Source organism: Morone saxatilis, unplaced genomic scaffold, assembly GCF_004916995.1.
Source record: "Morone saxatilis isolate NCDOM2014 unplaced genomic scaffold, NCSU_SB_2.0 Contig1, whole genome shotgun sequence".
NCBI classification, from domain to species: Eukaryota; Metazoa; Chordata; class Actinopteri; family Moronidae; genus Morone; species Morone saxatilis.
In genome coordinates this window covers 8,169,730-8,182,597 of record NW_023339651.1, presented here as the reverse complement: position 1 = coordinate 8,182,597, position 12,868 = coordinate 8,169,730, and the positions used below count along the sequence as shown (strand labels likewise).

Genomic DNA, 12,868 nt, shown 5'->3' with positions numbered 1-12,868 from the left:
AGCTAGTTGAATAGGACTGCTCTACCTAATGCAACACATGTGAAGGCTCCATTGCTTTAACAACCGCAGCTACAGCAGCGTGTTCTCTCAGTTTATTGTCTGCAGGTTTTTAAGTGCTGCATTATAAATTAGATTAGTGCTTTTCTCTTACATGTTAAGAATTTGCCTCTGATTTCTTTTGTTGTGTTTCAGGTAAACGCAGAAACGGTGCGTTACTCCATCTGCATGTCTAAACTACGAGTAAAACCAGGAGACATCGCTGTGCACGGCGAGGCGGTGGTGTGTGTGTCTCCACGAGAGAACAGCAAAAGCTCCATGTACTATGTGCTGCAGTCATTAAAAGAAGAACTTCCTAAGGTGAGAGAAATCGCGTGTGGTGGTTCAGAAGATGGATATAAGAAATCCCAAACATGCAACGCTTCAAGCTTCTTAAAACGATTTGCTACTTTTCGAAGTTGTGTTTCTGGCCGCTTGATGAATGCAACTTCAATATTCACTCTTCTCTCACTTGGAAGGTGGTGGTTCAAGGTATACCTGAGGTGGCCCGAGCTGTCATTCACATTGACGAACAGAGCGGCAAGAATAAGTACAAACTCCTGGTGGAGGGGGATAACCTGAGAGCTGTCATGGCAACGCACGGAGTGAATGGAAGCAGGACCACTTCAAACAATACGTATGAGGTATCAGTCAAAGGAGATTTAAAGCCAGTGGTGCAGGAGCTTGGATTAGAGCCCTCCATGCGTACTTCTTTTGATTCCACATCTGCCCTACATCTGTCACATGAATTCTGAAACTGAATGGGTCACATGGGTCGCCTTCACACCTAAATCCATAAATAAAATGTAGGCCAGGCAATTTGAGAGAGATTGCGTTTAAGCAGCAACCTACTTTTTATTATAGTTTTAGTAAATGGGTTATTTGGTAAAGAATAGAGGTGAACAATAAATAGGTAAACATGTACTTAGTCCCGCAGGTGTTTTAATTTTACTGTCAATTTGGAGGCTGCAGTTGGTTTTGATGTCAAATTGTATCAACATTATTCCTAGGTCCATGATATTGTGCACGGATTATGTGTGCAACATCCTGTTGTTCCTTTCACTGAACCGGCATTCGCAACTCAGATGTCCTCCTTTTTCTTAGTTTTTTGGGAACTAAATCATGTGGGAACACCTCTCGCTTGTCACACCTTTAAGAGTAGCTTAACACCAGGCTGACGAGCTGTATTTTGCTGCCCCCTCAAGTCCGCTTTTAACCTCCGGCCACACCCAGCTTAATAGATGGGTCATGTACGTGTAACCACACTCAGTAATGTCGATGGGTCCTGGAGTACACCTGTACATCACTGCAGCAAGGTCAGAGGTTAAATCACTGGAGGATCAGGGTGGTAAGTTACTCTTTATATTGGATAATGTGATCATACCTTCTACTACCAAGGGATGTTATGGAGTCTAGCTGCTGTTGTTACTTCACTTGACGTTAAAATTAAAACCTACCTTTATTCTGCCTACATTGATAAAAATGGGGCTATTAGAATAATAGTAACCCCTCTTGGTATAACATTATAAAAACTACAGCTTCCAAAATGGCCAATAAAGTAAAATCAAGACCTCTTAAAAGCAGTTTAAACAAAAAGTGGACATTATAATCTTCATCAAGGTAGGATTTGTTAAAACTTTAAAACTTTGTTTAAACTGCATTAGGTTTAGGTAGTGCACCTAATAAACTAGACAAGTGTATGGGTGTTTGGGGAAAAAAAGTTGTTAACATGTCAACCAAATTCCATCCACACTTGTAAATGGTTTTCTAAAAGTTCACATGAAAAAATCTTCCTCCTGATTTGGTTTTGAAACAGTCTTGATAAACACGGCGTGACCCCCCGCTTCTTCTCAGAAGCCACTTCCTGTTGTGTCGGACTCTCTTTGATTTGCGTTTCACAGCCTCATTGATGTTTCTATCGTGTTTCTCTCAGATGCTGGAACAAAGATAAAACGAATGATTTCATAGCAGGTCAAAAGCAGTCAAAAACAGGTATTGCCTGGGATGCTTCACCGAGGCCAAACCACTCTCAGATCCACTCACAGAAAGATTTGTCCATGACACAAGCTGTGATACTAACAATTGAAATGAACAGAGAGAATTGCAGGTGGCAGAAGTTATTGTTGCTGCTACATTGAGCAGTCAACCATGTCTGCAGAGGTTGGCAGTTGATTTTATATTCAGCATTGCAAAGTGAGACCTACATGTGAAAGTACATCCACTCCTGAGTGTTAAAATTAAGCTCAGTATGCATTTTGAAATGTATCCCATTTCAACTATAAATAATTACAAGTCAAATTTTTGCAGTAGAATACAAAATTACTAGGGGTGTAAGGGTATACAGAAGTCACAGTTCCATTCATTGGTACAGTGGGGAAATGCATAAGGATACATTTCTTTCATCTGGGTGATGCTGTCAAATGCGCATAAGCATATTTGATGTGTTTCATTTAGCCACGCAGACATACCGTCCTTGTCTTATCCACCACTGTCTCATGGAGGACATGTTCCCCACAGTGTAGTGGCTGTGCGGTCACAACAAAATGGCAGTACACAGATGTTCGCACAGGCACAATGTATGTCTCTCGACCTTAAGCCAACCCTCCTGGACACAGAAAGTATATACATGAATCACTGCAGCCCTAAGAATGACCTTACCTGAACTGAAGTTGCCATGTGAGTGCTTTATTTATTGACTGGTTTCCAGGTTGAGAAGACCTTAGGTATCGAGGCTGCTAGATCCACCATCATCAATGAGATTCAGTACACCATGGTGAACCACGGGATGAGCATCGACCGGCGTCACGTCATGCTTCTTGCAGATCTCATGTCCTACAAGGTATGAGTAGTATAATACAATGCATGTCTGTTTGTGTAGCTGGAGGTAATTTCACCTGAGTGCACACTGTCTCTTATAAAGGGGGAGATACTGGGAATCACCAGGTTCGGTTTAGCCAAAATGAAGGAGAGTGTCCTCATGCTGGCCTCCTTCGAGAAAACGGCTGATCATCTCTTCGACGCCGCCTACTTTGGACAAAAGGACTCTGTCTGTGGTAAGCCTAATCTCTGTAATGAAATTGAACTTTACTTTTTGACGTAACTGGCTCTTAACATTTCCTGTGTTCCTGTTTCAGGTGTGTCTGAGTGCATCATTATGGGGATTCCAATGAATATCGGAACAGGACTGTTTAAACTCCTACACAAGGCTGACAAGGATCCCTCTCCAGTCAAAAGGCCTCTTCTCTTTGACAGTGCAGACTTCCATATACCTCTGATCACATAGCAATGAGGAATGTTTTCATGTTTTTTTGTTTTTTTCAGAACCTTAAGACATTTTAAGATTATCTCAATATAGAAGTGCCTGCCAGAGTGTCAGATTTCCTTTTGAAGGATCCAAAAGAAAATAGGATTGTGTCTTGTTTTAGGTTGGCATGAGAACGCTGCATTTCATTTTACAAAGCAAGTTTGTAAGATGATAGATAGATGACATGTAAGAGATAACAGAATTGCTTATTATTTCAGTTAAAATCTGGTAAACTGAGAATATAAAATACTTTAAACTCTTGTTCTTTACTGCTTTTCTTGCTTTTTTTACTTGTTCGTAAAACAGTGTGCCCTCTGTTATTAAGACGTTACATTATCTTTTGTTCCCTCATTGTAATGGCACACAGTGTGTCATGTATAACATGCTCCACATAAACACGTGCAGCCGAATTGAGACAGATTACCTCTTAATCATGAAGCAGACTTGATCTCTTCTGGTTTGGCACTTAGTTTTGCATCATAGTATGAACTTCTTGTTTCCTAGCAGTGCAGCTGTTCACGCTGCAATACCTATTTCAGGAATGTTCAGTTCGTCTTTTCTCATTTGTTTTGTATTCATACAAGATTCAGATCAGCAGCAGTTCATTGAGGTTGAATTTTTCCATCCTGTATGAAGCCTTTTCATATAATAATGTAATAATGTATATAATGTAATAAAAGAAATTACCTAGAAAATCATGTGAAAGTCACTTTCTTCTGTAAATACAGTGATTCAATAGTTAAAAGCCTTTTTAAAAAATGATCAACCACATGTCAGATACAATCACAACCTTTGTCAAAGGTGACTGGCAGTCAACTTATCAGACAAATTGTTTGACGTATTGACATTTTCAGTCAAGTCACGAGCTCTAGAGATGGCAAAATCTGGCTATTGACTGGACCACTGCCACTTTGGTCCAGACTTAAATATCAATGTTATGAATTGTTCATTTATGCATTGCATTGTTGGACGATACAAATCAGCATGCGTACCATTCCCTTTAAGTATACTCCCATTTGTAAGTTGTATGTAAAACCTGCTCAGAAAATGTAGGTCAGAAAGCTATGAACTTCAGAGGGTTTCAGGCTTATTGTAGCATCCCCAATGGCCAATTAAACTAGTGGCTTGAAAAGACTGTGCTGCCACTGCTGGAAACTGTTGTAGCTGTCATCTTCCACAAAGGAGCAAGTTATACATTTTTCAGAGGTACCTTTCAAGCCCATGGGTTAGTGAGATTTTCCTGACATTTATAGTATTCCTGTAAAATCTCATACTTAACAATATTATTAAAAATACGTCTTTGTGATTGTTGAGTGTTTAATACAAAGCAGCTTCTCTTTTTTCACTAATTTAACTCACATATGGCTACACAGCCTTTGTCAAATGCAGTATTTAAACTTTATGTACAGTTTCTGTTTGGTTGGTTTTTGGTTATTTCTCAGTTCAGTAATTACAATAGTGAGATAGTATCAATGTACACAACAATGGTTATCTGTTGTCAAATTGGCATCATGTGTCAGCTGATTTTTTGCAACTAAATGTTTTTTTAGCCATGAACATTTATTACAGAATTCCCGATCACATTTTTTTTACATAAAATAGGGGTCATCAGAATTGTTGACAAGGTTATTTATCTTTTTTCACCGCAGTTATACCTTATTATTTCAGTTTATGAATTTCATTATTATGAGAACGTGAATTGTGGTGTGTAAGTCCATCAGCAGCCACAGAGCTAACATCAGTTTATTTATTGACAGTTACAGTAATACTTGATAGTAAGCTATACATATTCAACATTTGGTCAGAAATTGAATGCAAATGCAACAAGGAAACATGTTGTAATAGCACACTTTATTCAGTTTATATAGAGAAGAAAGCCTACTGGCGTTCTGATTTGCATAAGAAAGACAAAGAAAGAAATGTAATTTAAACAAATGATCATTTGATTTTCAAATTAGCGATGTGCATAGAGCTGTGAATTAAAGCCAAGCCGCCATTACCAAACGTATCATTATAGGACGTGTAATAAGTAACTTTAAATATACACCAAAATAATAACATTCATTTGAGCTGCGTACATCAACATAACAGAAATAGGCCTCAGCACAATTAAGCACATTAATACCAAAACCAATTTTGTCCCTTGTGTGTGTGAAAATGATCTTTTTTGATTTAAAAAGGGTTGAGTCAAAGTCCTGTATGGTGATTTAAGAGCTGTGTTTGAACATTGAACTCTGTTTCAAACAGTAAGGCATGTGGTCCTTTATTTCATCTTTTACCTGTTAAAAACTGTACAGGGCTGTACAGATCCCAACTGCTCAGTTTAGCAGTAAAGAGAAAAAAATAAATTACATGGTATAATACAATCATTGAACTGAAGGAAAAGTGCAAAGCAGTTTCTGCTCTTCTGACAATAAGATGTGTTTCATTATCAGATTTGAGTTCTATTAAGAGGTGATCTCAAGCCATAGAAATGTGTAAGAGGCTTAAGGGTTTGTGTCACTTTAATAAAATAGTTTTGCAATTGAATTAACCTGAACTGAACTAGTAGAGTAGAATGACGCCAAATAGCTGACTTGAATGCACATTTAGCAGTGCATTAACAGCCGAGGCATCATCCTTGATCATCCTTTGCTGCTCAGTGTTGCCGTTTCCAAACAGATCCCTAAATACCACAGTCGTAACAGTTTGTGCTCATTTGAGATGACATTGAACACAGTTCTCTCTGACATTAAATGCTCACTGATAGAGTTTGAATGTCCTGTAGATTTCACAGACATCTCAACAGAAATTAATTTTTTATTCACACGACAAACGGTTTTGTTGTCTTTCCGTGGGGCCAGATTTCTCCCAGGGCAGTCTTTATAAGAAAACCACCTCTTTAGGGAATTCCGTCATTTCCTTCCTGCTGCTCTCCTGACCAGAATGGAACATACACTCTCATTTCTGGCACTGAAGAGACACATTTTCAACCTGTTGGACTTTTCTGAGTTTTGAATCGCAAATGTGAAAATTGAAGTTGCATCTGACACACCGGCGGCTGCTGATGTCAAGTGCCTGTGATTGACAGCAAACAGGAGAGAGGAACTTAACACCTGAACTTTGAGCAGGTGCCTTCTCATTTGACTTGAGAGGAGCTGTTCGCAGGGAGTTCTGTTTGGATGGTGGAAATTTTTTCGCCTATTATTTCCAGTGAGCTCTCTCCGTGCGAGGAACTTGTGGGGCCATTCTGCGCCAAGTGCTGCTTCGAGCCGTTGCCTTCATCTGATTCGAGGAAGGCTTCTCTACTCTGGGGTTTGATGAACTGCAAGCTCAGTTTGGGAGCCACCACAGCGCAGTGCTGCTGGTTAGGCTTTCGGATGCAGTGGGAGAGGGTAGAGACGCAGCTCTTCTTGAAGTTCTCGTTCATGAAAGCGTACACGATGGGATTGTTGAAGCTGTTGAAGAACCCGATGGCCTGAACAATGGCGATGATCATGTTAAGTGTGACTCCGTCAAATTTCTTCTCCAGGTCATCTGGACACAAGATAGAGGTCATTAATCAAAGTCATGAACAACTATTTTACCTTAAAATCACACAAAAGTTACACTGACTTATGATAGTGTGAATGGTGCCTTTGTCATTTCCACTGTGCGCCCCATACGTCTGCTCTCGCACTATATAACAAGAGTGTTGGTGTGTTGTTATGGAGAGCTTTACGAAACAAAAGGCTCCAAGACAGTTGGACGAGTAATTTATATTAGCTGGCTTGTTGTGTCTAGTACCAAATTGCAAAAAACACAAATTCTTGCACAATGTTGCTTTAAATAAACAGCAATAAGCACTTAAACTATGTCAAAAAATAGTTCCTATTCCTCATTAAAATTCTTACAGACTCCAACAATACTTACAGTACTCAAACAGCATGTGGACTGTGTGGAAAGGGGCCCAGCAAATGGTGAACAGTAGAACGATGGTTATCATCATTTTAACGGCTCTTTTCTTTTTCCTGTGAAAAAAAAAGTAAAGTAGCAGATCCTCCAGACATGATACAGCAGCAAGGGGAACTACACTATGATGGTACTCTTCCATTAAAGTGTGCTGTTCAGCCATGGCTGTAAGTGAAAAATATTAGGACCCTGGCTATGGACCGCAACCATTTTTACTGCTGTCCTAACCCCCACTGCTGGTCTGAGGAGCAGACTGTACCCAACAGGGAAAACACAACATTGGTATTTTTTTGTGGAAACATTAAAAAGTCCCATGTTTATGCTTTCCTGAGATTGTTGAGTTTATCAAATTTGAATTTCATAGCGCTTTACAACATTTTTCATACACACATTCATACACTGATGGCAGATTCTGCCATGCAAGGTGCCAGCTGCTCATCAGGAACGATACAGCGCTTCCTATCCTCACAAAGATACTAAGCTCACCCATACACACAAATTCACATTCATACACCGACTGCACTGCCATCAGGGGCAATTTGCAATTCAGTATCTTGCCCAAGGACACTTCGACTAGACTCTGACCCTGTGATAAATAGTTAGACCCGCTCTACCAGCACAGCTGCCTTCAATTTCATCACATTCTGAGCGCCATAAACAGTGTTTTTGTGATATTAACATCAAAGTTCTGTGATTATCCTGCTTGTTTCTCATACTATAGTACATCTCAACCAAGCACAGCAATCAGTAATCACACAAAATTACTGTAGCAATCTAATTCTGTGCGTAGAGCTATAAGGAAGCCCTATTTAAGATTCAGAGATGAACCCAAACACAACAGCTCCATGTGTGCATTTTAGTGTTAAGCAGCTACAGCTTGATGTTGACATAATGGCCCCCTATAGAAATGTTTTGAAGACGTATACAGAAATACTCTGCTTTGAATAATAATGTGTGTCTGTTATGTTTTTTTTTTGTTGTTGTTTCACCACAAGTTGTGGATCCTGTGTGGACTCCTTAGGGGAAGAAGTGGGTGTAATTTGCATACTGGAACACAACTTTGGCAACTAAAAAGCAAGTGCAGGTTCTTTATCCCCTTCACCACAAGGAGTCACTGATACTACAAGGATGTGATCCCTCACTGGCTTCCCACCAACAACCATGGCCAATTCTTTAGGACCCATATTACCAGGAGACATGATGCTAAGAATAGGTATTTTTATGTTGTGAAAATGCACAAAAGAATATTCTGTGAGAAACATCTGCTGTCTAACCGACCTTGAGATCTTGTTGATCTCCCTGTGGTTCATGGTGTTGAGGACTGAGGAGTCGCCCACCCTCTTCCGGATCCACAACTCAATGCCAATGCGCGTGTAGAGAAACAGCATGGCTGCCAAAGGGAGCAGGAAAAGAGCCACCATGATGAAGGTGGTGTATGCCTGCCTGTGACTCAGAGAGCGCCATCTCTCCTGACAGCACACGTGGTAGTGATCATACAAGAAGTCGTACTTCACCTTTGAGATGGAGGGAGAAAAGCTTTTAGTCCTGGAGAAAACATTTGACTCTGTTTCTCTGTGTATTTGCAGCTCGTTGGCATACCCAATAATATCTTAGTATTCATTTCCTAAACTATATAATGATAATAAAATACATTGTTTTGTAGCTACTCAGCTATTTCCTTTATTATATTTTTCTCTTATGTTGTCAGTATAATATCATAATGTTTGACAGTCTCTCCAGATAACAAGATTTGTCTGCCAGACGCATGTGCTGCTGCAGCAGCCAAAGCTGACCAGAGTAGGTAGAATATTCATAAAGCCACCACATCAGACCCACCAAGACAGAGAGACCATGCAAGGCAATAATCCACACAGTAATCTGCCAAATGATCATCATTATCACTTTAGTACCAAGCAGAGCAAACACAATTGGTCTGAAATAAATAAATAAGATTTTACTCTGTAAAACCAGCAACAGAAGTGTCAAACTAAAGTAATTATAAAATTTATCATTTCTTTTTAAAAGATTAAATTACCATGTCTGCCAAAACAGCAATGCAGTTTATTCAGCTTTACAACAAGAGTGTGATTTTGCTTTGTAGCACAACTAAAGGAAGCTAATGAAAAGTAGTGGGTTGCTTTGAGGGGCACCACTTACCTCTAGTTGTTGCACAAACAACATTGGTGAGCCCACTATCACTGAGGCGATCCATACCAGCCCTGCAGGATGCAGACAGATAAAACATTTACAAACAGAAAATATGCTGATATAACATGGTTCAAACAGATACATACGGTAGCTGTGGAAGACATTCAAGGAGAAAACCAGCGTGTGATTAATGCCACTAACAATAGTCACAGCAGCTGCACAACTGAATTCATATTTTACATAATTAACAAGCTGCCAATCATGTCAAGTATCTGCAAGGTTCCTTGTTTTCAACTCCAGCAGTGTGAGACCGCAATACTCTGATTTACCACGACATGCTGCATGAACTGAAGTTTGTTCACAGTTTCAATGCTTTCCTCATTAGCTGAAATATCAGCACTTACTAATATTTTCATGTGTTTTGACACACCACTTCAGACAAGGAAACATTGGGTTAAGAGCATGTATTTTTCATTCTGTCATCAAGTTTCAAGTGGACAATTTGGTCTCACTACCATAAATGCATCCCAACTTCCTGTGCACTGGTGGCCTGTTTTTTACCTCTGCCTCTTAAATTGCCACCACTGACATTTGGTAAAAATGAGGATTATCAGCAGGATTCAAATTTTAAAACACATTTTACAAAACTTCACGACACTCACAACGCCACTCTGGTCTGGAGTGAAACCACAGCTTATTTTACAGTTTTCAATTTATTATCAAGGCCTCTAGTGGAAAATGGCTTTCACTGGGTAGAAATGTCACCATTATTTTGTCAAAATGCAACAACATGCCAAATGTGAACATGGTTTTCAGGTTACTGCCTGTATTTGCTTCAAAGTTTTGTTTGTTTTTTAAATACACAGAGGACACATTTTTATTGTTTTCCCAATTTTCTTTTCTAAGGTTGCTTTGTTCTGTTGTCTTATAGAATATGTGAAAGTCATCTTATTGATATTTCATTTCACTTTCACAGATAATCCAAAAGTAACAGAAAGTTATCAAGTTCTGTTTTTGATTAGGTTTCTGAATATGTTTTTAACAAGTATCTAGTATTTGTATTCAAAGTTACCCTCCTAACCCTGGCCATTATGCACACATGCCACACATTATGCCACATTTCCTCGAACACTCACATCTGCTCCTAAAAGCATAATAAGCCACTCTTGCAAACATACAATACCTAGCATCTTGTATGCTCTTTTGGATGAGTACTGCCTCCTCATTTTCAGTGGGAAGACAATGCCCTGGTATCTCTCAATGGCAATGCAGGTCATCGTGAGGATGCCTGTCACTATGGCTGTAGTCTGCACAAAGGGAACTGTCTTGCAAACCAGAACTCCTACAGAGAAAAACAGAGGGATTAAACAATAAGGTACTGAGAAACAGCAGAGAGAATAATGCATGTCCATTATTATTATTGATCTGTGAGTGGGCCCGAGGCGAGCCCTTTCTCATCCTTTTCATTTACACGTGGGGTTTCATTGAAATGACAAAGCAACCATCTCTGATAACCCTTGAACAGACACACAGCTAATGAAGCAATGAGCTGAAACCCAGGTGAAAATGTGCACTGTGGCCCACATGACATGACATGCCTGATTCACCCTGAACTAATTGTGACCATGTTTTAAGGAGCACATGCTTTGAGCTGGCCTTCTATTGCTATGATACATTGAATGTCAGCTGCTAGGTTCATTTCTATGAAGTGTCCTTGTTGGTATTAGACGTGGTGTTCTATATATATGAAATATATAAATATAATAAGGAGGATTGCATAACATTGCAAGAGGCCATGATAACAGGAGTGTTCATTACCTCTACCAAGTTTGATCTCAACGACAACTTTCTTTTGTTGTGAAGTTCTGTAATAATATGAACAGCCTGTAATATAGTCCAGTGCTAAAGAGTTACACTGTGCATGTGGCACACATTGATGCGTTCACTGAGCTGTGAAGAAATGTGTTATTTTATTTGGAACGCAGCTACCTGTGTTCACCTTAAAAGTTTCTTCCTTAAAGGGCTATAATTTGTGCAGTACTCTGTTTGCTGTCACTCATTATTCAACTAAATTTGATTCACATTACATAATGTGTTCCACAGCTTTTTTGGAGTAAATTGCGGATTTTTATAGCCAGCATCCTTCTTATTCAGCTTGTTAATCCTGATTTGTTCAGTTACACTGATTAATTTTGCACTTGTAAGACTGTGTAATGCAACAATTAGGCCATGGGTACATGTTTATATGTCATGCTTTTCTTTTTTTGAAGTTTGATTTCCAAGTATAGGCTACAAATAAAAGGATGAAGGTTTGAATGTGAATCACAGCAGCAGGTGCCTCAATTTTTAATACGATGTAATCACTCCTATCTAGATTCTTATTCCTGACATGTTTTTCAAGTCAAGTAGCTATAATATAAAGTATAAAGAGAGGTTTAAAACTGACCTCCGAACCATTGTGAGGAGATGTTCTGCAGCAAAGTGAAAGGTATGCAGAAGAAAGTGATGAGCAGGTCGCTGACCGCCAGAGAGCAAATAAAAATATCTGTCGCCGTCTGTATCGCCCGTTTCTTCACAATTATATAGATGACCAAACTATTCCCAGCCAGAGCCATGACGAAAATAACCATATACATGATCACGAAGGTGGTCTTGGCACTGTACGGCAACTCGGGGATGTAGACGAGCGGCTGGATGTTGTAAGTGTTGATAAACTCCTGGCGGCTCAGGTTGTAGTACTGGAGCATCTCCTGCAGCACTTCAGGAGTTATTTTGGTGGACCCTTGCCCCGCATCTGTCGATGCTGCCGCCATCCTGACACGCGTCTTCAAATCCTGAGACAAAACTTGCTTGCAAGCAGAAGGAGAAGAAAGAAAGAAGAAAAAACGAGTGAAGGTTGAGAGCTTGAAACCTCCTCTTTAACCCACAGGTGCGTCTGGATGTTGCGCTGCCTCCTTCACTCAGCAGAACATGCTGCTGCAGCTGTTGCTCGCTCTCGCTCTCTCTCTCTCTCTCTGTGTGTGTAACTCTATAGAGGACCGGGTGACAGACGGATGACATAGGTCTGCTGAAGGAGGTGTCATATAGGCTATAGGGTGCATTATTCTGATGAATTTTTGAGCCTTTATGGTCAGTAAATCTATTTATAGTGGACACACAGGAAATACAAAAAACATAAGGCACATTATGCAAATCATTACATTATCTATAGTATATTTTACTCACTGGTAGAAAGAAGTAACTAAGTACTTAAGTACAGTTTTGAGGTACTTCTACTCTATTTTGTGATACTTTATATTTCTAATACATTTTACTGAGGGAAATGTTTTTACTGTTCTATATTTATTTGACCGTTGTATTTGTATTTGTATAATTAAAGATTAAACTAGGCTGTAATCTGTTGGATTAACATGAAAATAATGTTCATCAGTTGCTAAAATCATGTTTACT

General features: G+C 39.5%; 2 protein-coding genes across 3 annotated transcripts in view; one reads left to right on the top strand and one right to left on the bottom strand.

Annotated features, from left to right (window-relative positions):
- Positions 1-3,601, top strand: part of polr3a (polymerase (RNA) III (DNA directed) polypeptide A) — a 23,461-nt gene extending 19,860 nt beyond the window's left edge. The window contains exons 28-32 of one of the 2 annotated variants that reach the window (XM_035665541.1): positions 193-357; positions 516-680; positions 2,744-2,875; positions 2,957-3,089; positions 3,171-3,601. In XM_035665541.1, coding sequence (XP_035521434.1) covers positions 193-357; positions 516-680; positions 2,744-2,875; positions 2,957-3,089; positions 3,171-3,319 — 744 coding nt within the window. In that variant the 3' untranslated portion in view covers positions 3,320-3,601. The remainder of the gene's footprint in view (positions 1-192; positions 358-515; positions 681-2,743; positions 2,876-2,956; positions 3,090-3,170) is intronic. The other variant, XM_035665550.1, reaches the window with a different exon arrangement.
- Positions 3,602-6,458: 2,857 nt separating this feature from the next.
- LOC118334571 (pyroglutamylated RF-amide peptide receptor) lies at positions 6,459-12,231 on the bottom strand. Its single transcript, XM_035670513.1, has 6 exons — positions 11,865-12,231; positions 10,602-10,760; positions 9,428-9,489; positions 8,549-8,784; positions 7,232-7,329; positions 6,459-6,856 (listed from the first exon to the last, which is right to left on the bottom strand). The coding sequence occupies exons 1-6, from the start codon at positions 12,229-12,231 to the stop codon at positions 6,459-6,461; spliced, it is 1,320 nt and encodes a 439-aa protein (XP_035526406.1).
- Between the last annotated feature and the right edge of the window lie 637 nt (positions 12,232-12,868).